Raw genomic sequence first — 26,944 nt, forward strand, 5'->3', positions numbered from 1 at the left:
GAAGGCTTGGGAATCCAATACCGCCATGTTGAGACCTAGCATAGCTGCTACCTATACTGCTAGATCCCTGTCTCTCTGGCTCTCCCAGCTGGAGGAACACCTGGTCTCTGACACCCCCAGAGAGGATCTCCTGGCCTCCTTGCCGATTTTGAAACGGGCCTCTAATTTTCTGGCAGATGCTTCTGCCGACCTGGTAAAATTATCAGCTAGGTCAGCGGCTCTTTCTAATAGGGCAAGGAGATCAATTTGGTTACGCTCTTGGTCAGGTGATACTGCTTCTAAAAATAAACTCTGCAGTATCCCTTGTGAGGGAGATCGTCTTTTCGGTTCTGTCTTAGATGACATTTTGGAAAAGGCCTCTGATAGAAAAAAGGGGTTTCCTCCAGAGTCCAGGTTCTTCCAACAGCGTCGTTCCTTTCGCCCCCAAAGAAAGGGTAGACAGGACCGTAGGAAGAAGGATCCCTCTATCTCCTGGCAGTCCTCAAAAGGGAGAGGTAGAAATTTCCTCTTTAATCAGGATAAATCCACAAAACAGTCCTCCCAATGACGCCAGCAGTCCGGTGGGGGGGAGATTGAAGGAGTTTGTCTCGGCTTGGGAAAAAATCTCAAATTCAGCCTGGGTCCTAGATGTAATCCATCAGGGATACCAGCTGGAATTTTGCACTCTCCCTCCAGACAGATTTGTTCTGAACAAAAGGTTAAAATCAGATCACAATCTTTTAGAGTCTCAGATTGCGCTTTTGTTAGAAAAAAGAGCAGTGGTTCCAGTTCCCGCGGACCAGGAAAGAAGGGGATTCTATTCCCCAATTTTTCTCATAAAAAAACCCAATGGCTCTTTCAGAGCGATTATCAATCTAAAAGGCCTCAACAAATACATAAGATACAAAAGGTTCAAGATGGAGACAGTAAAATCTACAGTAAACCTTTTAACCCAGGGCTGCTCCATGGTAACGCTCGACCTGGCGGACGCATATTACCATGTTCCAATTCATCAGAAACATCAAAAATATCTACGTTTCACCATTTTTCAGGGGGAGCGTCTTCTCCACCTCCAGTTTCAGGTGTTACCCTTTGGCCTGGCCTCTGCACCCAGAGTGTTCACAAAGATCGTTGCAGAAATTTCAGCCTTTTTTCACCAGAAGGGGATAAGCTTCATACCCTATTTGGACGATTTTCTCATTACAGCAGCCTCCCCGACTCAACTGCAGCTACAGGTGAAGTTCGTCCTAGAGACGTTAACGTCGCTGGGTTGGAAACTAAATCTAGAGAAATCAAATCTATCACCCAGCCAAAAGATGATCTTTTTGGGTATTCTTCTGGATTCCACCCAAATGACCTCTTTTCTTCCAGAACAAAAAGTCCAGGACATCAGGTTAAGAATTTCGGTCTTTTCAAGCCAGACGAAAGTCACGTTCCGGAGGATTATGAAGATTCTGGGACTCATGACATCAACGATTCCTGCGGTGAGATGGGCCCAGGCTCACGGGAGGCCTCTTCAGGAATTCCTACTAAAGAAATGGAACAAAAGCGTCTTCTCCCTAGAAGAAAGAGTTACCCTACCTCCAGGGGTCAGGCTCTCCTTGCAGTGGTGGCTGAACGAGAGAAACCTGGTCAAGGGGGTCCCTTGGAGACTCTTCAATCAAATTGTAGTAACAACAGACGCAAGCGGGGGAGGCTGGGAAGCCCATTGTCAGGGTCAGTTGTTGCAGGGATCCTGGGACGCAGAGACCCTTCCCCTTTCTTCAAACGCCAAAGAACTTCTGACTGTATTTCTGGCCCTAAAATCCCTGGCTCCAATCATCTGCGGACAAAATGTAAAAGTCCTCTCCGACAACTCCACCACAGTGGTATATCTCAACAAGCAGGGGGGCACAAGAAGCAGTTCCCTTTGTTGGATAGCATCTCGGATCTTTTCTTGGGCAGAGGCAAACATTCAGTCCATAACCGCGGTCCATCTAAAGGGGGACGAGAACACGCTAGCGGACTTCCTGAGCAGGAAGAGAATTTGGCCAGGGGAATGGAGCCTCAAAAGAGCAGTGTTCCAGAACATCTGCAGCAGATGGGGAGTCCCAAGACTAGACCTCTTCGCTTCCCAGAAAAACAAACAGGTGGACCTTTTCTATTCCCTTTCGGCGAGGGACCATCCGGTGAGAGTGGATGCCTTAGCGGGTGGCCTTTGGGGCTGCTATATGCGTTCCCTCCTTTCCAGCTGATACCAAAGGTTCTGGCAAAGATAATAGAGGAACGAGCCCATGTCATCCTAGTGGCTCCATACTGGCCCAAAAGGCCCTGGTTCTCCCTCCTTCTGAACCTCTCCAAGGGGGACTTCTGGACCCTTCCTCTGTCTCCAGACCTTCTCCATCAGGGCCCAGCCTGGCATCCGGCAGTCAGCCAACTAAAATTGACGGCTTGGAATTTGAGCGCTCCATTTTGAAGTCCAAGGGTTTCTCGGATGCAGTGATTTCCACATTGCTCTCTAGCAGAAAACAAGTAACTTCCAACATCTACTGGAGAACTTGGAAAGCCTTCCTTTCTTTTGCCAAGAAATCCTGGAATCCCACTCTTCCCCCAGATATGAGGGTAATCCTGGACTTCCTTCAGAAAGGGCTGGGAAAAGGTCTTCGTGTTAGTACTATTAAAGTCCAAATTTCAGCCCTTAGTGCCTTCCTGGATATGAGACTAGCGGATTTGGATGTGGTCAAGAGGTTCATAAAGGGAGCCAGCAGACTTCACCCGGTTGTTAGATCCACGGTTCCGCCTTGGGACCTTAATTTGGTCCTTTCTGTCCTTATGGACCATCCCTTTGAACCTCTTGAGTCAATCCCCCTCAGGTTGCTATCCTTTAAGTCCGCTTTTCTCATAGCTATCACTTCAGCCAGAAGGGTAGGGGAGATCCACGCTCTATCATGCAGGCCTCCATATCTAACCATCCTTGATGATAGGATTATACTGAGACATGAGCCCTCTTTCTTACCGAAAGTTTTTTCCAAATTCCACTGCCAACAGGAGATCTCCTTACCTTCCTTCTGCGCAGGGGCTAGGTCTTCAAGGGAAAGACACTTTCACCATCTAGATGTACGTAGATGTATTCTGGGCTACCTGGAAGCCACCAAAGGACTACGAAAATCCGACCGTCTTCTGGTCCAGTATGCAGGCCAAAATAGGGGGCACGCAGCTTCAAAAATTACTATAGCCCGTTGGATAAGAATGACCATTGCAATGGCCTATACAGTTAAGGGTCTTACTCCTCCAGGGGGCCTTAAGGCCCATTCAACCAGAGCAATCTCCACCTCCTGGGCAGAATCTGCCTCCGCCTCCTTGTCACAGATCTGCCAGGCCGCTACATGGGCTAGTCCTTCCACCTTTTTTAACCATTATAGGTTGGATGTTCAGTCCAACTCGGATTTGTCGTTTGGACGTAAAGTCCTGTCTGCGGCAGTCCCCCCCTAATGGATTCCTTTGTTATTCCTCCTGCTGAAGTGCCGTTGTGGGAGGCGTACGGAAAAGATGATAATTACTCTTACCGGTAATTGGATTTTCCGTATAGCCTCCACAACGGCACTGAGTTTTTTCCCACCCATTATTTTCTTACATACTTTGTCTATTATAACTTGATTTATATCTCCCTACAAATAAAAGGTTACTTCTTCAGCATCATCCTGGTTCCTTTGGTACTTACTGGAGAAGGTAATGGGGAGGAGGCATTTATTCTTCTGCTTTCTACGTCGTTTCCTGTCCCTGGGGGCGGGGTTCCCTCCTGCTGAAGTGCCGTTGTGGAGGCTATACGGAAAATCCAATTACCGGTAAGAGTAATTATCATCTATTTCCTCCCGAACACTAGATATGTGGAGATGCTCCTGAAACTAATTCACAGGACATATCACCCCCACCCAGGGATATAAAAATGGTATTTTTACCACTTTTGTTTGTTTTAAATGTGGCACCTCAGGGGCACATTTATACCATTGCATTTGGCAATGCCGACGTATACAGCAGATTTGGGTTGAAGTTCACAAATTTGCCACTCAACACCTAAATCCAAACGCTCCCTTAAAACACTTGCTCATGGATGGTCATGGGTTTTATAGACCAAACACAATCCAATATACCTATTTTTGCTACTGCATATAGTTTCATCCGCAGCCAAAAAGACAATATTCCAAGTCTGGAAACAACCTTCATTTAACTTTAATTATTTTTTATTATGAAAATGGATTAGATGGAAGCTACCAAGCATAAGGAGCAGAAGGCTAAGTTCTTCTTCACCATGTGGGGTATATACGTTGCCTGGCTTCCGGAGAACGGCACTCCTTTAACCACACGGTACCAGGATCGGCTACTGACAACCCATCAGTTTCTGTCTCTTGTCTTTACATCAAACTGTCATGATATACCCTATCCTTTTGTATCCTCCTTCAACCAAATTTAAAGTGGGGGTTCTTGCATCCAAAATTAATGGGCGCCTTGAGTTTCAGTAGGGCTGCACGGTTATCGGAGTCCTCTGAGGCCACTCCAATATGGGTTGGGTAGGAGGGTGGTGCACACCAGTAGATTTTTATTTAATTTTTTTTACGAACAACTGTCAGACTGATAATGATGTCGCACATGATATACTGTATGCACCCGTTCTTTTGGCACACTTTGAATATTAAATCTGCCCCATGATGATTTTAGTCCGCTCAGGCATTCATCAATAGCAGCCCAGCACATTGCCAGCAGCATTATTATATCGTAGTGCCCTAAGTGGCGCTGGCTGAAGGAGAGATGATGATGATACAGGGTTCTACAAGTCCGGAAATAATGAATCCTATGCCTCACCGTTGGTTTAAGAGCACACCACACTGAAAGATATGCTCATGTGTCTCGTGAACCACGTATAACAGTAACATGAGCACAACAAGACTAAGTGAAGCTTTTGATCACTTCTGTGAAAACCTCCTTCACCAGTGAGCCCCACCTCGCAATTTGGGAAGCACTGGTCTAATGGTCCATTCACACGTCCGTGAATGTGTCCGCACCCGTTCTGCAATTCTGCGGAATGGTTGTGGACCCTTTCATTCTCTATAGGTCAGGAATGGATGCGGAAAGCACACAGTCAGCCAAAGCGCGGCCCCGATCTTCCAGCAATTGCGGACAAGAATAGGCATTTCTATGGGGGTGCCGGACGGGTGTATTGCGGATCCGCAATGCACTACGGACGTGTGAATGGACCGTAAATGTGGGAGTTCAGCCACTGACATGGTCATCAGTCCCATTAAAGAGGGCATCCTATTCTTTTTAGCTTCTACACATGATCTGATCCTGAACCTAGCCTCCGTTATCTCAGTACTGGGCTGGCCCAACTTAGAGGGAGAAGTACGGGAATGATGAAGATACAGAGTACAGCCCTCTGCAGCAGCACCCATGCTCACCTTGCACTACATTCAGATGCCTACTCACTGTGGTCATGTAGTGAGGAGGAACACGGGATTCGGACTCTCATTCTAGAGAGCGGTGAAGGACCCAGCAATGAAGGGCACAACCCGCAATCAGTGTTTTCCAGTAGAATAAATCATGTAGTAAAATACTAAATCTCCTGCCCCAGCCACGTGGTCTTACTTCTTGGCTAGCTCAGCTGCCTTTGTATACAGCTTCCTGCTGTAGTAGTAGCTGACCAGGTGCCCCTGTGCATACACGCTTCCACGTTCCGCTGCTTCCTTCAGGCACTCCAGTGCAGAGTTCAGATTCCGCTGTATTCCCAGGCCATACAAATACATCACACCGAGGGCTCCCTGCGACTCCACGCTGCCATTACCACAAGCCTCTGAATGCCAGAAGAAAGCCTGCAAAACAGCAATCATTTATATCCTAAGATCTTAAGAGAAGACTATGGGGCAGATGTCCTAAGACTGGCTAGTAGTGTGCCACTCTTGGGCCACCTGCACACATTGCATTATATGTGTGTGTTTTTCCTGCACGGACTCCCATGCAGAAAAACCGCAGCAAAGTGCAGGAGATTTCACAAATCTGATACTCTTTGCAGATTGTCTCCGTGCAGAAATTGACCTGCGGGGTGGATTTCCAAATCCGCTTCATGTCAACTATGTTTGCAATTTTTGCTGCGGATTTCACCCTGTCATAAATATGATGTGGGCGGACATACATGTAATAAATACAATAGAATGATAAGTGCTGTGTTTCCGTAGTATAAAGGTACATAACGTGCGAGTTCTGCTGAAGAGAAGGTTCCTTCACCAAACGGCTGATTGCATTGAAGCCGCCATTCTATCCCAGCATGATGGAGCCTCTGCCAGCTACAGAGGGGCAAATAGACAGTTCTCCTCATCATCCTGTCGTATCGGACACCTCTGGCTGCCATGTGCAAACTTGAAAAAAAAAAAAGCCTCTGCTACCCAACTGGATACTGGAGGGAGAGAATTATTTTTGGCGGGCAATTTGAAAAGTTTTTTAAACAAAAGAGATTTCAGTATTCAATGTACTCCACTCCCCTTGTTAATTCCAGCCAATGGAAGAACTGGTATTTGACTGGGCCGACTGGAAATTGGAAACCGATCCTGGTTCTATAAAAATGTCTCATGGACACATTTTATTTCTTAAACCGTGTGGGAGTTACAGCCAAGCGGACAGGTATGCAATGTCCTTCCCCTTCTCCCGCAGGCAGTACGTACTTTTTACAGTATTTTTTTTTTTTATTATTGCTCTTTATGTATGTTATTTTTAGTTAGTCTCATTTTACATCAGTTTTTTGTAAGGACTGCACCATTTTTTTTGTGCATAAAAAATTTACTTTATAAGTCCGCCTTGTTGCTCTAAATCAGGAATGCCTAACCTGCGGCCCTCCAGCCTACAGCTATCAGGGCATGCTGGGAGTTGTAGTTTTGCAATATCTGGAGGGCCGCAGGTTGGACATCCCTGCTCTAAAGAATCCATAGCTTGAACATGTGATTGTGTGATCGCTTGTGAGCAGAACGTTTATACATAGTTTTTGCAGCGTTTCCGACTGTACGCTAACTTTGCTGCCTGAGAGTGTGGTGTGCGCAGAGTGAGAGCTTGGAGGTAGTCTGGTCACGGGAATGCGACGGTGCGTATGTGGCACACTCTTTTACCATGAAGGGTGAGATCTGCGGCAAAACTTCGTCAAATGTGCACAAAAATCCACAATAAGAAATTGCAGATTTTGGTGTGGATATGTTGCAGAAACACACAGAAATCTGCACGGAAATTAGTGTTGATCTTATGTGCGTTCACCCGAATTGTGTGCAGGTGACCTGAATCAGAAGCTTTGCACGTGTCTGAATAATTCTGGTGCCTCTCAAGCACTAGAAACTGAAATCTACCCCTAGGACCTGGGATAGATTTCAGGTACAATTAATGCTATCTTTCGTTGCAAAAGTCATGGCCATGTAAGCCCCGCCCCTCACACTTTTAAAAAATGGTGCAAAATTTAGCCCTCCACAAAAAAAATGACTTTGTTAAATATCCCTTAATATACGCGTGCAGTAAAGTATATCTATGTATCTGGATATCTTTAATTCTAATGTAATTAGGGAAGCTGGAATCTTTTATCCTATAAATTGTGATCGTACTTTAACAAAATAATAGCTTTAAAGAAAATCTTTACTAACACATTGGCTTTAGGCTACTTTCACACTCTCGTTTTGGCTTTCAGTTTGTGAGATCCGTTCAGGGCTCTCTCATGTGGTCCAAAACGGATCGGTTTTGCCCTATTGCATTCTGAATGGATAAGGATCCGCTCAGAATACATCAGTTTGCCTCCGATCAGTCACCATTCCGCATTTTCTCTGGCACAATAGAAAACTGATCCGTCTCCCATTGACTTTCAATGAAGTAAATGATAGATCCATCTTGGCTATGTTACTGATAATACAAACGGATCCGTTCATGATCGATGCATGCGGTTGTATTATTGTAACGGATCCGTTTTTGCAGATCCATGACGGATCCGCCCAAAACGCGAGTGTAAAAGTAGCCTTAGTCAGGTGCCATAGTGCTGGGACCGATGTCTAGAAATTATAGCACACTCTCTAGCAAATCAAATAGCCTGAATCTCTAGGTCCAAAAAACATTATCTTTAACATATTTTTAACATTGCCAAAACGGATCCGTCATTAACTCCATTGAATGTCAATGGGGACGGAGCCGTTTTCTATTGTGGCAGATTGTGCTAGTGAAAACTGATCCGTCCCCATTGACTTGCATTGAGGTAATGACTGATCCGTTTTGCTCCGCATCCGCAGGACGGAAAGCAAAATGCAACATGTTGCGGTTTGCTCTCCGGTCTGGGAACGCATTTTGGAGCACTCCGTTCTGTTCAGTTAAGTTTTGTCCCCATTGACGATGAATAGGGACAAAACTGAAGTGTTTTTTCCGGTATTGAGCCCCTATGACAGAACTCAATACTGGAAAACTTTAACGCTAGTGTGAAAGTACCCTTAGTAAGTAATGGTATATCCTAGCACTAAGCAATTTAGATGAGGACAACGGACCTCCCACTCGCTGATTTTGGACAATACGGCGCCCTTTGCTGGGACAATGTGATTAACCTTTTGCAGATGCTTGTTGGGAGGTCGGGAGTAGAACATTCCTAGGACAGTCTGGGCTTTCATGCTGGCTTTGGGGTTTCCATTATCTGCAGCGATCAGCCACCATCTAGAATGAAAGGAAACAGAAGATGTGAAAGAGAGAGGCCGGCTGCTCCTCGAGTGCCTCAGTGACAAACAATCACCTCTCTGCTTCTTCGTCAGAGTGACGCATCCCGCAGCCTTCATAACACGCTCGCCCTAGATTGTACGCAGCTGCATATTTCAGGTGCTTGGCTCGGTGGCTGCTGGAGCTGATGATCCTCTTCATGAACTCCACTCCTCTCCTCTGGAAGATAACATCTTGTGCTTATTTACATCCTCGTGAAGAAAACCGCACGGCACGCAAACATTATAATAAAAATAATTACTTTTTCTGTGGCAGTGCCAAGATGTTCTCCTATTTTCTCAGGTTTTTCTTTTCTTAATATATATATATATGTCGACTGTTGTCCCCCTTAGCACAGCGCAGCTCTGAAAAACCCTGCACAGTCCTGTATTCTATGGTTGGCCATTCATTTCAATGGACAGCATGTAATACTACATTTCCAATGTGGCCTATCATGGCTCCAACTGGCTACCTGGGTTGATGAAGCCAGACGTGCTGAGCGCCAGCACCAGGCTGACTTCAATCTAAAAATTACCCAGGAGATTGTTGTGATGAGAAAAACCTATTTCATTAAAGGGATATCTCAGCACAGTGAAAACAATAATCCTATACTCCCCTCATTTGTTCCGATGATGCTCGGGCCCCGCAGCACTTCACTGGGATTTCCGCTCGACCAATCACTGGCTGCAGAGATGACCCGCCACACACAGGCGTGCGCACGGGGTGTGCCGGGTGTGCCTGGGCACACCCTTATAGTCACCTCCATGCTCACTGCCCGCTGCTGATTCCCCTGTCTGTTATGCTGCCGCCGTCCGCCGCACTGTAAATTAATTAATACCTGGCTGTGGGCGGGCGGCGGCTAGTATTCACATAGGGGGTGGAGTCCTGGACCCAGCGGAGGCAGAGAGGGAGCCGTACAGTGCGTGCTGTGCGGCGCAGGCTGAGTTGACGTGACGTCACGTAACGCTGCATCTGTGTGTACCTAGCGCGCCGGTAAGTGGCTGAGGGTTGATTTGTAACCCACAGTGCTACGCCTCCTCTGTTGTCCCCTGTATTACCCTGATACCCCTCAGTTATATAATATATCTGAGGGGTAATATAACTGAGGAGGGCTAGGCTACTATCAGACATTATACAGGGGTAATATAACTTATCTTACCCCTCACCCCTGTATTATGTCCCTGATGGCCCTCCTCAGTTATATTACCCCTGTATAATGTACCCTGATACCCCTCAGTTATATAATATAACTGAGGGGTATCAGGTTAAATTATACAGGGCAGGGTAATATGACTAAGGGGTATCAGTGTACATTATTATACAGGGTAATATAACTAAGGGGTATCAGGGGACATTATTATACAGGGTAATATAACTAAGGGGTATCAGGGGACATTATCATACAGGGGTAACATAACTGAGGAGGGCTATCAGGGATCATTATTATACAGGGGTAATATAACTTATATTACCCCTGTATAATGTCCTTGATAGCCCTCCTCAGTTATATTACCCCATGTATAATTTACCCTAATACTCCTTGGTTATATTACCCCATGTATAATTTACCCTGATACCCCTCAGTTATATTACCCCCTGTATAATATCCACTGATAGCCCTCATAAGTCATATGTAATCCACAGGTCCCCCATAACAGTGTGTCATCCACAGATCCCCCATAACAGTGTGTCATCCACAGATCCCCCATAACAGTGTGTCATCCACAGATCCCCTACCCCCATAACAGTGTGTCATCCACAGATCCCCCATAACAGTGTGTCATCCACAGATCCCCCATAACAGTGTGTCATCCACAGATCCCCCATAACAGTGTGTCACCCACAGATCCCCCATAACAGTGTGTCATCCACAGATCCCCCATAACAGTGTGTCATCCACAGATCCCCCATAACAGTGTGTCATCCACAGATCCCCCATAACAGTGTGTCATCCACAGATCCCCCATAACAGTGTGTCATCCACAGATCCCCCATAACAGTGTGTCATCCACAGATCCCCCATAACAGTGTGTCATCCACAGATCCCCCATAGCAGTGTGTCATCCACAGATCCCCCATAGCAGTGTGTCATCCACAGATCCCCCATAGCAGTGTGTCATCCACAGATCCCCCATAGCAGTGTGTCATCCACAGATCCCCCATAACAGTGTGTCATCCACAGATCCCCCATAACAGTGTGTCATCCACAGATCCCCCATAACAGTGCGTCATCCACAGATCCCCCATAACAGTGCACCCGCGCACTGAGGAGAGACTGAAAGCAGGGGAAGATCCGCGGAAGCAAGCAGAGAACGGCAGAGCAGACGACTGAATGGCTTCTTTTGTAAAGTAAATTATTTTATTATAGTGCTGAAACTGCTTTAAACTCTAAAGAAAAGTTTTGGAGAGTGTTTCTCTCTTTCTCAGGTCTGAAGCAATACCGAGGAAGAAAGGAAGACTCTTGAAAGCTTGTCTTTTAAGTATTAGGATAGTACAATAAAAAGATATCCCTGCATACCGCAATACTCTCGTATTTTGTAATCTTATTTATATATACTTATTTAGGTTTTTTCCAGTAGTATGATTAAGTGGTGAAAATTATTAGTGACCCCTTCATTTTTGACTGTGGTATCTTATGTGCCCCCCTATATATTTTTCCTAGGCGCAGAGGCAGAGTCACGACAACGCTAGGGTGAGACCCGGCCTGTGTGTGTATGTATATGATTATATATATATACACACACACACACACACACGTGTGCAGGGCGTGTGTGTTTGTGCTTTAGGCTACTTTCACACTAGCGTTCGGGTTTCCGCTCGTGAGCTCCGTTTGAAGGAGCTCACGAGCGGACCCGAACGCAGCCGTCCAGCCCTGATGCAGTCTGAATGGAGGCGGATCCGCTCAGACTGCATCAGTCTGGCGGCGTTCAGCCTCCGCTCCGCTCGCCTCCGCACGGACAGGCGGACAGCTGAACGCTGCTTGCAGCGTTCGGGTGTCCGCCTGGCCGTGCGGAGGCGTGCGGATCCGTGCGGATCCGTCCAGACTTTCAATGTAAGTCAATGGGGACGGATCCGTTTGAAGATGCCACAATGTGGCTCAATCTTCAAGCGGATCCGTCCCCCATTGACTTTACATTGAAAGTCTGGACGGATCCGTACTAGGCTATTTTCACACTTAGCTGTTCTATGCTAAAAATAATGCAGACGGATCCGTTCTGAACGGAGCCTCCGTCTGCATTATTATGAGCGGATCCGTTCAGAACGGATCCGCCCGAACGCTAGTGTGAAAGTAGCCTTAGGGTGCACACTTTTCTGACCACGAATTTAAAGAGGACCTTTCACTATTTTAAAAACTAACTATATAAGTGGGCAGAGCGGCGCCCAGGGGTCCCCCTGCACTTACTAGTATGTCTGGGAGTCTCAGGCTATGAACTGTGCGCTGCGATTGGCCAGCGCTGCAGCAAGGGACAACCCTAATACAAAAACTCCGCCCAGTACAAAGGAAGGAGCTGCAGACACCGGAGCCTATACCGGGCGAACGGAGCAGCGCCCAGACATACTAGTAAGTGCAGGGGGACCCCTGGGCGCCGCTCTGCCCACTGATATAGTTAGTTTTTAGTTTTTAAAATAGTGAAAGGTCCTCTTTAACATGAAATTGTCAAATATGATGACATTTCCAACAAAGGCTCCTACAGAACCTCAAAAGAAAATTTGAACAGCGCTTCACCTGCAGTTATTCCTCTAGCGCAAATGTAAAACTGCTTCAATATAAAATGACTGCAGCAGTTAAAGTGCAAATATGCAAGGCACAGGATACGTCGTTAAGGCAGCATGGCCTAAAAAACATACTTTTTTGGCTGCATTGTGTGTGCAGGATTTAGTAAATTTCTATTCACTAATGCAACATCTCGAAATCCGCCAAAACACTCCATGTGAACATGCTCTTAGGCTTGGTTTACACAGGGCAGTTTGATGCGGTTTTTGGTCTGTTAATCTGGCAGACCATCTAGTCAACAACAATACTTACAATGGACTCGGCTTTATGCAGAAATATGCCAACAATATTATATTACATGTATAGTTATATTATAGTTTATGTATCACCTATGTGAAATATTTACTGTAACCAAAGAGGAACTATGAATGAAAGTGAAATGGGGATCTGAAGACCAGCCACACCACAGATGGGAGAGATTATGGACATGCCTGATTTTTCATAAAGGAACAATGTAAGAGCTCCGAGATGTGTGCCGGGCTATGCTATGACAACTGGGGCAGACAGTGACCGGTGCATTAAACCCTGCACTCTGAGTCCCAATGATAGTTTGGATTCACAATCCAGTATAATTGCCTGAATCTACAGCAGAGATCTTCTGGAGAGCCCGGTACATCACTGGATCGCCTTAAAAAGCCTTTGCCCTGCGCGATTTTGCTCAGGGTAAAGGAGAGCATCGGAGCATGAAATGCCTGGATGAAAATAGGGGTATGTCCACATTCAGCTCTGAACACAGACAACTCCTTTCATTTCTAACAGCTATATGTCCATTCTGGTCTTTTATGAAGGCCTGGAATGCCTCTAGTTGCTACTAATCCAGAGATATGAGCAGTTAAAGAAGCCCACCCCCCTCTTTCCCCTTGAGCTCGGGCAGAACAGTTAGGTGCTTTCTCCAAAGCCTGGGCAAAACTATTAGTTGGTTAAAGAGGTTGTCCCATGAAAAATATTCTACAGTTTTCAAACCAACACCTGAATTTGAATTCTTTCGTAATTGTATGTAATTAAAAATTTAGCACAGCCACTGATTTATTCAATTAAATGTGCTCATGCTCAGTTTCTCTTAGGGAGAGAGGGGACACGCCACCTGAGCTGTGATAGGCAGAGCATGGACACGCCCCCTGAGCTGCAGAAAAAAAAGACACGCCCCCTGAGCTGTCAGCCTGATATAAATGTAGCAGAGCAATGAATGAGGTGGTCTCTGGATCCATGTGAGGTACAGGGCTGGTTCTAGCTGTGTTAGAAGGAGACTGTTGTGTACTTTATAATGTCTGATTTTGGAGCAAGTGTAAGCAGCATCCCAGGTACAGTGTAACAGCTTTATGCATCACCTGTCTAGAGCTGTCAGCAGTTCCGAGGGATCAACACATAGGAGCCAACACAATACACACAATACGTACTTGATCTTCTTGAGTTCCTAGACCATCATAATACATTACTCCTGCTTGGTATAAAGCCTGATAATCCTCATCTTTGACTTTTTCAAAGTGAAATAATGCATCTTCATACCAGCCCTGAAAGGAAGAGCATAGTGGAGCTGTCAGTACTGGACATTCATGCCGCCCTGTATGCAAGCGGTTACGTGATAGCTAACGGAGGACTGGTAGCACGATGTACATCACATATAATAACAATTATTTACAGAAAAAAGTTTTTACATGCGACTGTCCATACAGCTTTTTTAGCCATTGAAGTAAATGGGAAAAAACACTGTAAAATCATGACAAATAGAATAAAAACAGCGTGGTTTTCAAATATAACATGCAACAACTAAGGCTACTTTTACACTGCCGTTTCTGGGTCCGCCTGTGAGATCCGTTTCAGGGATCTCACAAGCGGCCCAAAACGGATCAGTTCAGCCCCAATGCATTCTGAATGGATGCGGATCCGTTCAGAATGCATCAGTTTGCCTCCGATCAGTCTCCATTCCGCTCTGGAGGTGGACACCAGAACGCTGCTTGCAGCATTTTGATGTCCGTCTGACGAAACTGAGCCAAACGGATCCGTCCTGACTTACAATGTAAGTCAATGGGGACGGATCCGTTTTTACTGACACAATATGGTGCAATTGAAAAACATTTTATTTTTTTTGTTCATGGTAATGCAAACAGATCCGTTCTGAACGGATACAAGCGTTTGCACTATAGGTTCGGATCCGTCTGTGCAGATACCAGACGGATCCGCACCTAAACGCAGGTGTGAAAGTAGCCTAAAGAAATCCTCTCCTGACGTGCTTTCTATTAATTCCTCACTAAATAAAGACTCTGGAGAATCTTTCACAGACCCCTGATCGTGTCAGACTTTGTAGGGACACAACCCTTAAAAAGAGATGTTGTAACATGTAGGTGTAAATTTAGTCATACAATTCAAAGAGGAACAACAGAAGAACAGCACAGCACACAGTGTTAACCCTTTCTACCGTGTAGGTTTTTAATTTTTGCCTTTTTGTTTGGCGCTTTCTGCCTTCCCAGAGCCATAACATTTTTACTTTTCTATTTACATAGGCTTTATGAGGGCATGTTTTTTGCGGGACAAGTTGTACTTTCCGGTGCCTCCATTTAATATTGTATATGATGTAGAAGGAAGAAGGAAAAAATTCCAAATGGGGTGGAATCGGAAAAAGCAATTCCACCACAATTTTATGGGTTTGTTATTTACGATGTTCGATATGCAATAAAACTGACCAGTTTCTTTCATTCTCCTGGTCAGTACAAATCCGGTTATAACTTTGATGTATAGTTTTTCTTGCGTTTTGATAAAATAATACAAACCTTAAAAAAAATCTGTTTTATTTTCTCGTCGCCATAATCTGTGCTGTGAGGGCTCATTTTTCTGCAGGTCGATCTGTACTTTTCATTGTTACCATTCTGGGGTGTGTATGACTTTTTGATGACTTTCTATTTGATTTTTTGTGGGAAATGAAGCAACCAAAAACAGCAAATCGGCAATTTGCGGAACGGAACAGGAGGCCCATTATAGAGATGCCTATTCATGTCCGCAAAACGGACGAGAATAGGACATGTCTCATAATTTTTGCGGAGTCACGGAACAGAGCAACGGATGCGGACAGCACACACAGTGCTGTCCGCATCTTTTGCGGACCCATTGAAATGAATGGTTCCGTATACGGACCGTATACAGAATCAAAATACGGCCCGTATACGGAACGCAATAAATGTTTGTGTGCATGAGCCCTTAGCAGTGTGGGTACGGCAAAGCAGGCAGGGAGCGAAACCTCTGGGTGCAACTGCACAGCCCTTCTTGCACACAGGGGCTCATTTACATATTATAAAAGATTATCAGCTGGGAGGTGCACATCTCCTATGTCTGCTGGATTAATGCCCTTTAAGAGTTAAACATGTTGAGTCTAAGATCCTACATCATATTTGATGAAAGCAATGAATGAATGTAGCCGCTGGAAGGACAACCACAGGTAGTGCATGTTGTCCACATCTACAGGAAAGCGCTTTACCTCCTCAAAGCAGAGCTGTCCCAGAAGGAAGCGGGCCTGTTTGTCTCCTTTTTCAATCCTGTCCTTTAGATACTGCTCAGTAGTTTCTAGTAAACCAGCACGACTATGGCCTGTGAAGAAATAGACACGTCCTGCAATGAGCAATTTTATTCGTTTTCTCTGTTAGTTTACTTTAAAGTGGAAAAGGGCTCTGCTTTTCCCCAGAAACTGCGCCATTCATATCCATGGGCTCTTGTTCTCTTTATGGGGCTGTAAAATAAAAAACTAATTGTATGCGGCACTACCAGCGTATGTTTCCACCTGGGATCCCCTTCAAAACAATGAATTAAAAGTCTCCTTTATGAAACTGATTGAGGTAAAAGAAAATGAAAAGCTATGGGCAGTTTTTTTTATTTTTTATTATTGTATTGTACTCATTTTAAACTTAAAATAATTTTTTCAATTGGTCTTTATTAAAAAATTTGGACCCCTTTTCTCCGTACAAGGCTGAGATGCTCTAGCAGCAGGATCTGAATTTTCTCTCTGTTCTGTCAGGCAGATCACCTGTCGGCTCCTTATCTCTGACCTTCTAAACATTATGGTTCAATCCTTATCTTACTGTTAAGAATGTGGCTTAGGCTACTTTCACATTTGCGTTTTTGCTGTCCGGTTTTAAGATCCGGCATGGGATCTCAAAATCACAGCAAAAAGCATCCGTTTGAATAATACAACTGGCTGCATCCGTTCAGAACAGATCTGGATGTATTATATAGAAAATGAGCATGCCGTTTCCCATGCTGCACACAAAAACGTTGCTTGCAGCGGTTTTGTGTCCGGTATGGGAATGCAACAAACTGTAACAGAATGCATTCTGGTGCACTCCGTTCCGTTTGTTCAGTTTTGTCCCCATTAACAATAAATGGGGACAAAAACTGAAGCGTTTTCCTCCGGGTTTGAGATTCTCTGCCGGATCTCAAAATCAGAAAACGCAGATGTAGAAATAGCCTTAAAGGGGGTTGTCCGAGATATGAAAAAAAAATATAACACTGTAAATCTGATGGGCAGCAATATATACCTAAGCTAAGCAAGTTTAGGCAAAAAAAATATATATTTCCCTGGTTCTCGTCTGGCCCTCTGTTTACATGCAATAAAAACAATCTCTGCCCCTCTCCCTGCTCTGCTAAGGGAGTGAATACAAGAGCTGCCCTGAGTGACATGTCTGCCTGCTGGGAGACTCTGCAGCATGTTGTATGTGTAGAACTATAAGTCCCAGCTGTATAATAACACTGCTAAGGGAGTTGAATACAAGTGCTTCCCTGAGTGACATGTCTGCCTGCTGGGAGACTCTGCAGCATGTTGTATGTGTAGAACTACAGGTCCCAGCTGTATAATGACACTGCTGATACACACAGGATCTTCTACCTACCTGTTTTTGTGCAATGCTCTGCAGAATTCCTGTCAGCTCTGTGTCTGCAGGGTGAGGACTTTGAAGTCAAGGAGGTGATCCTATCAGTGACTGACAGGCTTCCCTCTATGAGGAGGAGGTCCTATCAGTGACTGACAGCCTTCCCTCTATGAGGAGGTGGTCCTATCAGTGACTGACAGCTTCCCTCTATGAGGAGGTGGTCCTATCAGTGACTGACAGCCTTCCCTCTATGAGGAGGTGGTCCTATCAGTGACTGACAGCCTTCCCTCTATGAGGAGGTGGTCCTATCAGTGACTGACAGCCTTCCCTCTATGAGGAGGAGGTCCTATCAGTGACTGACAGCCTTCCCTCTATGAGGAGGAGGTCCTATCAGTGACTGACGGCCTTCCCTCTATGATGAGGTGGTCCTATCAGTGACTGACGGCCTTCCCTCTATGAGGAGGTGGTCCTATCAGTGACTGACAGCCTTCCCTCTATGAGGAGGTGGTCCTATCAGTGACTGACAGCCTTCCCTCTATGAGGAGGTGGTCCTATCAGTGACTGACAGCCTTCCCTCTATGAGGAGGTGGTCCTATCAGTGACTGACAGCCTTCCCTCTATGAGGAGGTGGTCCTATCAGTGACTGACAGCCTTCCCTCTATGAGGAGGTGGTCCTATCAGTGACTGACAGCCTTCCCTCTATGAGGAGGAGGTCCTATCAGTGACTGACAGCCTTCCCTCTATGAGGAGGAGGTCCTATCTGTGACTGACAGCCTTCCCTCTATGAGGAGGTGGTCCGATCAGTGACTGACAGCCTTCCCTCTATGAGAAGGTGGTCCTATCAGTGACTGACAGCCTTCCCTCTATGAGGAGGTGGTCCTATCAGTGACTGACAGGCTTCCCTCTATGAGGAGGTGGTCCTATCAGTGATTGACAGCCTTCCCTCTATGAGGAGGTGGTCCGATCAGTGACTGACAGCCTTCCCTCTATGAGGAGGTGGTCCTATCAGTGACTGACAGCCTTCCCTCTATGAGGAGGTGGTCCTATCAGTGACTGACAGGCTTTCCTCTTTGAGGAGGTGGTCCTATCAGTGACTGACAGCCTTCCCTCTATGACTGTGTATACAGAGATACAGAGGTGGGACCTGCAGCTATCAGACAATGGGGGCATATCCTAGCGATATGACCCCATTGTCTATGATGGGAATACCCCTTTAAGTCTAGTGTAAGAAACATCAGGCTAGATAAATTCCTCCGACAGTCTCTAATCTTGGGCACTATAATAAGGTTCAGATCTCTTACCTTGTACATCCTGAGGAAAACCAGGCATCTGGCAGACACTATACAAGATGTCATCTTCTCTTCTCTTGGGCAAAGGCTCCGAGTTCAGTTTCTTCATTCTGCAGCCAGCAGTAATCGGTGGGCCGGTGTGACGATTTACTGAGATTTCATAGCACGCGGAGTACAAGCTGCCTGGAGAAAACAATCCATTACTTGTATAGGGATACGTTATAGCTGGAGCTTTCTATGTAAAGTATATTGGAGGAGGAACACACCGTCCACCTTGTAGGACCGTGTAGTCTGCTCTCACTCGCCTCTGCTATGTCTTTATAGGGGCCAAAGCTTTGATGTTTGCCCCAGGCCCAGTGCATAGACATAGGCCTGTTTCACATTTGTGTTTAAGCGATTCCTCTGCTTTCTGGCACTGTGGCAAGGAAGCGCATCGCTGTCCAGCCCCATTCACTATAATGACTATGCCAAGAAGTGGCCGAACAAATATCGCTGTTTGCCGGGTTGCGGCCAGACCTCCGCTGGTCCCCATTATAGGGGAGCTTCCAGCAGTGCCGCATCCCCTGCCTGGATAGCAAACACAAATGTGAAACTAGCCTAAAGCTGTCCATATACCATCAATAGCTGACAACATTGTGTCTCCTGAATCCCACACACCCGGTTTGGCCGAGTGTTGTCAGTGAGGAGAGAACTGCTGTCGGGCAAGTCTGGCGGCATATCTCCCAGGAGAACAAAAGGATCAGGCAAAAAATTCAGTTTGCCTGATCCCTCTCTCCTCCCACATCACCTGACGGAGGAGAGATGGGAGAACCCATAAAAATTAGAATTAGTAATCTGTATGGGGCCTTTAAAGAGGTTGACTCATCTGAGGAACTAGCGTTAGGATATATCACCAATGTCAGATGCAGGTCCCACCTCACAGGCCCCCAAAAGTGAGGGAGAGCACACTGCATAATGCTCTCCATTAATTTCTTATGGAAGTCCCATAGAAATGAATACAGTGGGCACCTCGTAAGTGCAACCACCGCTGCATTCCCTTCTATGGGACTGCCAGTGCTCAGCTATTTTCAGCAGTCCTATAGAAATGGAGGGCGGCCACGAATGCGCAGCTGCTCTCCGTTCATTTCCAGGGTCCCAATGAAGAGATAGGTGGGACCCGCACCTATCTGATATTGGTGGCAGATACTAGCGATATGCCACCCATCAGATGAGAGAACCACTTTAAAGGGATTGTCTTTGTCTTGTCATTAAAGGATTAGTGTAACAGCGGTAAATGTGATCGATAATCTCTCGTGGTGCCCAGTCCTTGTTTACATGACATACATCGCCTATCGTATGGGTCATCAATGTCAGATCAGGAAGGAAAGGGGGGGGGTACAACTCCTGGCACCCTACCAGAAACAAAGTAGTGGAAGGAGCTGGAAGCAGAAGGCTCCATACACTGTGTAGTGGCCGTGTCAGGGAACTGCAGCTCAGCTCCCATAGTGGTACCAATGAAAATATCAACTTACTCAGCTCAGTCTTTGTAAAAATAAAAAAGTTATGTTTCTAAGGCTACTTCCACACTGGCGTTTTTGCTGGATCCGGCAGGGTTCAGCAAAAACGCTTCCGTTACTGATAATACAATCTTCTGCATCCTGTATGAACGGATCCGTTTGTATTATCTGTAACATTATAAAACAAAACATGCAATGCAACAGCTCTCTGCAAACCAAATAAAGTACAAAAATGCATAATAATTGCTAATGCTGTGCTTATAAATTAGAGATGCTTGGCAAATACATTTTGTACAAAATTATTTGAGCCCGTCTGCCGCACGTCAAGGCGATCTCTGTTAGACGGGTTCCTAACACTAAATTTTACCTGTTATGTGCCATAACAGCTACCATACAATTCAGGGAGTGTAGGTTCCACATGCATGCTGGGCCTGCTTTAATTTTTGTCATTTTTGGTGCCAAAATGGCCTCCATTATATCCAAGGAATGCAGGTACCAACATGCATGCCGGCCCACTCCACACCACTCCTGGCGCTAAATGGCCACCAAGGACTGCAATGAGAGTCCACCTTATACCTCTCCTGGTGCCATATGGCCTCAGTGAGTGAGGGGGAGCAGGCCAAGCTGTATACTCACGCTAATTAATATCAGCCTACGGGGCAGACGGGCTGGTCAGGAGTGCACGACTGGGGAGGCAGCCACACCTCCAGTACAAACTGCAAAGAAAAAGGGGTTCAGTCAGCACATCCCAATGTATATATATGATCTGTAACATAGCCAAGACGGATCCGTCATGAACTCCGTTGAAAATCTATGGGGGATGGATCTGTTTTCTATTGTGGCAAATTGTGGCAGAGAAAACCGTCCCCATTGACTTGCATTGTGGGTCATGACGGATCCGTTTTTCCCAGGACGGAAAGAAAAATACAACATGTTGCGGTTTGCTCTCCGGTCTGGTAATGCAGCCAAACGGGATGGAATGCAGTTTGAAGCTCTCAGTTCTGTTCAGTTACGTTTTGTCCCCATTGACAATGAATGGGGACAAAACTGAAGTGTTTTTTTCCAGGATTGAGACCCAGTGACGGAACTCAATACTGGAAAACGCTAGTGTGAAAGTAGCCTTAGGCTATAGCGGAATTATATATATTTTTTTAAACGGTACCTTATTTTTCAAAACGGCATAATAGCTGTGCTTCTTTGTGCAATCATAAGAGATAGGTATTTTTGGGGCTTCCTTAATGTCCCTTTCAGCCTAAGTATTCAGTTTCAACTGCACGGCTAGATGCATTTCACTCAGAATCAGGGGGCGTATCCCATCTGCAAAATCTGCCAGCACTGTACTGCTGTGACGTCCTTTCCCTTACTTCCCATTATGTTTGTTTTTAGCTCTGGAGCTCATAGAACAGACAAGGAGAGGGAAATCACACTTAGGGCTCATGCACACGACCTTAGCCTGGTTTGCGGCCAGTGAATTGCGGATCCGTAAAATGCGGATACTGGCCGTGTGCGTTCCACATTTTGCAGAACAGAAAGTCCTGGCCTCTATAAATCATCCATCTGCACCATGTATAAGGAGATGCAGTATAAGCTGTTAATGCACTGGTACCATACCCCTGCACTCCTACACTCCATAAACCCCACTATTCCATCAGTCTGCTGGCGATGCTTGAACGATGTAAGCCATAATCATCCAAATTATAACTAATAAAGGCTTGAAGTATCTCGCTTTCCATGTAATGAGTCTATCTTATATTTTAGTTCCACCTTTTAAGTTACATTACTGAAATAAATCAACTTTGCACCATATTCAAATTTTTCGAGTTTCACCTGTACTTACCCCGCTCCCTGCAACGCTCCTGGTGTCGAGGGGAGGCAGCCAATGGCAGACGGGGACGAGCCTGCCTAGTGTCGAGGGTGACACTAGGGAGGCTTGTCCCCATCCCCGCCTGCCATTGGCTGCTCCCCACGACACCGGATGTTCTGTGTACAGGGAGAAGCAGCGGTGGCGGTGCGGGGATCAGGAGCAGCGCAGGACGCGGGGTAAGTATATTACCTGTGAGGGGCCCGGCACATGGGGCGCTGTTGTATGATGTTGGATAACCCTTTTAAGTGCTTGAAAAAAATACAAAAAAACATGGGTTTCCAGTGTTGTTCACACCATTTTTTATACTGTAACATTTAAAACATTTTTCTTTTGAGGGAGGAGCAAGAAAAACGCCATACCCCGATCATTCTGCATTCTGAAGACACCGCAATCCCCATATCGGGTGCACCACCAATGAGGCGAGGTGAGGCGCCAGGTAGGGACAAGTGGGGGGGCAGCTGCAGGGCCATGGGCATTCTGGAAGTGGTCATCTCTGCATATACAACTGCATGACTGTCCTCAGGGCAGCGATACAGTTGAACGCTGTGGCAGGGCACACGGACGCCAACACAGGTGACGCAATGACATCATCATCATGGCGCCTCCTAAGCCAGGCAGCATAACAGCTCAGCGCACTTGATTTATTGTTTTTATTTGGCAGCATGCTGTTGGGCCACTATGAGGGGGTCATTGTTTTGTAACTGAAGGGAGCAGTATGGAGATATTGGGAGAGCCAAAAAGGGGAATTTTTGTACTGGCACACATAAGGGGGCATTTTTTTTGTACTGGCACACATTTTTTTGTACAAGCACAGATTGTATTTTTTGTACTGGCACATATTATAGGGGGAATTATTACTTCTGAGGCACAATGGGGGCATTACTACTATTGGGTGCACTCTGGCAGAGAATCATTACTATTGGTGGGACTTTTGGGAGCACTGTTACAGTCTGGGGCACCCTGGCACAGTATCAGCTTAGCACAATTCTTTACAGCACTATAAGTGTCAGGGACACTACTTACTAGGTGAAGTTATTTTTAGGGCACTATCTGTGTGGTACTAGTATGTTCAGGTGGTCTGTTTCTGCAGTATAGTATTGGAGAGTAAAGTGGCCGCAGTATTGAGGGGGGCAGAATGGGGTGTTCAGAAGGTGGAAGGATGATGGAAAAGTAAGAAACTAAGATGTCTGTCAAACTCTGGTGAGACGAGACTGAAAGAAATCATCATAGTGGTCTGGTCTGAAAGGAGAAGATGAGGAAAGAGAACGTCTACATCAGAGGAGACATCACTGGATGTAAGAGGTATGTGGACCTGTATTAGGGTGCATTCACACATCTGTAAGTGTTTTGTAGTACGCAAATTGCGGATCCGCAAAACACGGATACTGGCCGTGTGCGTTCTGCATTTTGTGAACCACACATGGTCGGCACTATGATAGAAATGCCTATTCTTGTCTGCGATTGTGGACAAGAATAGGACATGCTCTATCTTTTTTTGTGTGGCCGCGGAACAGAACCATGGATATGGATAGCACACGGTATGCTGTCTGCATCTTTTGCGGCCCCGCTGAAATGAACGGGTACGCACCTGTTCCGCAAAATTGCAGAACGGATGCGGACCAAGAAACACGGTCGTGTGAATGAATCCTTACCCTGTATGTTCTGTAGCGCTGTATGTAATGTTTTCCAAGTACGGCTTTAAAGGGGTTGTCCGCTTTTTTATATTAAAGATCTATCCTCAAGATAGGTCATCAATATCAGATGCCCCCTGCCGATCAGCTGTTTGAACAGACCGCTGCGCTCGTACAAGCGCTGCCTTCTCTTCACTGTTTACCTTCTTATTGCGACGATGAGCAGGTAAACAATGAAGAGAAGGCAGCTCGTACAAGCGCTGGTCTGTTCAAACAGCTGAGGATAGGTCATCAATATACAATAGCGGACAATCTCTTTAAGGCCTCTTTCGTGTGAGGGCCGGATAGGATGCGGGTGCATAGCGAGAAAATTTGAGATTTTTCTGCGCGAGTGCAAAGCGTTTTAATGCGTTTTGCACGCACGTGAGAAAAATCTGCATGTTTGGTACCCAGACCCGAACCCGGACTTCTTCACAGAAGTTCGGGTTTGAATTAGGTGTTGTGTAGATTTTATTATTTTCCATTACAATACGGTTATAATTCTGCGCTCATCACATGGTCCGTCACATGGTAATGGGCCATGTGATGAGCACAGTGACGTCACCAAAGGTCCTCAAAGAAGAAGAATAAAGATGAGCCGGGCTGCGCGACCAAGTGGATGAGGTGAGTTTAATTTTTTATGTTTTTTTCTAACCCCTCCAGCCCTATTGTGCTATGCATTCTGTATTAAGAATGCTATTTTTTTCCCCTTATAACCATGTTTTAAGGGAAAATAATAAAGATCGGGTCCCCATCCCGATCGTCTCCTAGCAACCGTGTGTGAAAATCGCACCGCATCCGCACTTGCTTGCGATTTTTACGCAGCCCCATTCACTTCTATGGGGCCTGCGTTACGTGAAAAACGCTGAATATAGAGCTTGCTGCGATTTTCACGCAACGCACAAGTGATGCGTGAAAATCACCGCTCATGTGCACAGCCCCATAGAAGTGAATGGGTCTGGATTCAGTGCGGGTGCAGAAAGGCTAAGTGCGCCCCTGTCCCGGTGTACTGCACGGTCAGGCATTGTCTAATCTGGAAATCAGGAATTTTACAAGGGGGGCGCAGGAAAGTATTAAAATCTTAAATATTGCCATATACTGCCTTTCCCTCCCTCACGCCCTGCCAGTGAGGGATATTAGATTGTTTGGGGCCCCATGCATTTATTATCTAATTCTGAGCCTAAATAAAAAAAAATATCAAGTTGCAGGAAAGTCGCACGAAATGTTAGAACACATAAGGCTGGCTTCAGGTGCTGATACCGGAGAAGCACACTTCTCTGCCTGCTCTGTGCAGGACTTGCTGAGACTTGTAGTCCCCGGTGTATAACGCAGGTCTGGAGTATGGTGCCAATACCCACCTTATTCTTCACCTACACCTTCTCCAGAGATGACAATGCGGGGCCCCGGGCCACAGGACACACTCACCGGGGGGTGTACGGCCAACGTAACTCACATGACCGCTGTTTGGTCTCCGTGGTAACTGTCGCCTGGTAACCTACAGTCTGTATCACGTGCTCCAGGAAGCCGGCGAGGGGCGTGGTTACGGCTCTGCTCCAATCAGTGAGCGTCAGGTGGCCTGGGTTCTCCCTGTGGTAGCGGTACCGGAGCGGCTGCTGCCTGACTGACTACACAGGAGACCCTGCGGTATTCTTATGGCCTGTGTGCACGGTGCCGCGCTCATAGCCTGCTGAGGACCGTAGTCACCAAGGGGAAGACGTTCTGTTGTTTCTAAAATGTTCTATCAGATTTACAATGTATTAAATAACAAAAAAAAAGTAGGTTTCTTATGTGATTTTTAAAACCACAAGCCAAAAAATGAATTTAACAAACTTTCCTCCTTTAATTCAATGTAGATAAATTGCAAGCTGGGCAGTTTTTGGGCTCAGAATTGGTACTAAAATCCACCTAAAAAAAACGCATGAAGATAGCATAAAGGGATTGTTCAGACCAGGGACAGAAAGAGCTGTTTGGAGTTTTTTTTAAATGGAAATGAAATTTACTAATGCACTTTAGGGCTGCATGGTGACGTATGCCGCCCCAATGTCGTGCAACGTTTACTGCAATGATTGTCTACGGCGCGGCACTGCGACACCACCGTCACTAATATCTATCCAGTGCGACACCACCGTCACTAATATCTATCCAGTGCGACACCACCGTCACTAATATCTATCCAGTGCGACACCACCGTCACTAATATCTATCCAGTGCGACACCACCGTCACTAATATCTATCCAGTGCGACACCACCGTCACTAATATCTATCCAGTGCGACACCACCGTCACTAATATCTATCCAGTGCGACACCACCGTCACTAATATCTATCCAGTGCGACACCACCGTCACTAATATCTATCCAGTGCGACACCACCGTCACTAATATCTATCCAGTGCGACACCACCGTCACTAATATCTATCCAGTGCGACACCACCGTCACTAATATCTATCCAGTGCGACACCACCGTCACTAATATCTATCCAGTGCGACACCACCGTCACTAATATCTATCCAGTGCGACACCACCGTCACTAATATCTATCCAGTGCGACACCACCGTCACTAATATCTATCCAGTGCGACACCACCGTCACTAATATCTATCCAGTGCGACACCGCCGTCACTAATATCTATACAGTGCGACACCACCGTCACTAAAGTCTATCCAGTGCGACACCACCGTCACTAAAATCTATCCAGTGCGACACCACCGTCACTAATATCTATCCAGTGCGACACCACCGTCACTAATATCTATCCAGTGCGACACCGCCATCACTAATATCTATCCAGTGCGACACCACCGTCACTAATATCTATCCAGTGCGACACCACCGTCACTAATATCTATCCAGTGCGACACCACCGTCACTAATATCTATCCAGTGCGACACCACCGTCACTAAAATCTATCCAGTGCGACACCACCGTCACTAATATCTATCCAGTGCGACACCACCGTCACTAATATCTATCCAGTGCGACACCGCCGTCACTAATATCTATCCAGTGCGACACCGCCGTCACTAATATCTATCCAGTGCGACACCACCGTCACTAATATCTATCCAGTGCGACACCATAAGCCAGTGATGGCAAACCTTTTACAGACCGAGTGCCCAAACTGCAACCCAAAACCCACTTATTTATCGCAAAGTGCCAACATGGAATGTAACCTGGATACTGCAGTCCAATCTAGTATATCTTCCATGTACTTTATCATTTAGCTATAATATCCTGCCTACATTCACTGCGCTGCCTGTGGCGTTCATAGTGCTCCCTGC

General features: G+C 46.1%; 1 protein-coding gene across 3 annotated transcripts in view; it reads right to left on the reverse strand.

Annotated features, from left to right (window-relative positions):
- LOC122940843 (LRP2 binding protein) overlaps positions 1–25,144 on the reverse strand; it is a 30,009-nt gene extending 4,865 nt beyond the window's left edge. The window contains exons 1-7 of one of the 3 annotated variants that reach the window (XM_044297662.1): positions 25,015–25,144; positions 18,639–18,809; positions 15,954–16,063; positions 13,882–13,995; positions 8,747–8,889; positions 8,565–8,670; positions 5,599–5,822 (exon numbers count right to left, since the gene is read on the reverse strand). In XM_044297662.1, coding sequence (XP_044153597.1) covers positions 5,599–5,822; positions 8,565–8,670; positions 8,747–8,889; positions 13,882–13,995; positions 15,954–16,063; positions 18,639–18,735 — 794 coding nt within the window. In that variant the 5' untranslated portion in view covers positions 18,736–18,809; positions 25,015–25,144. Of the gene's footprint in view, positions 1–5,598; positions 5,823–8,564; positions 8,671–8,746; positions 8,890–13,881; positions 13,996–15,953; positions 16,064–18,638; positions 18,810–25,014 lie in introns of those variants that run through there. The other 2 variants (XM_044297671.1, XM_044297677.1) reach the window with 2 other exon arrangements.
- Positions 25,145–26,944: the final 1,800 nt, after the last annotated feature.

The sequence above is a fragment of the Bufo gargarizans genome, chromosome 1 (assembly GCF_014858855.1).
Source record: "Bufo gargarizans isolate SCDJY-AF-19 chromosome 1, ASM1485885v1, whole genome shotgun sequence".
NCBI classification, from domain to species: Eukaryota; Metazoa; Chordata; class Amphibia; order Anura; family Bufonidae; genus Bufo; species Bufo gargarizans.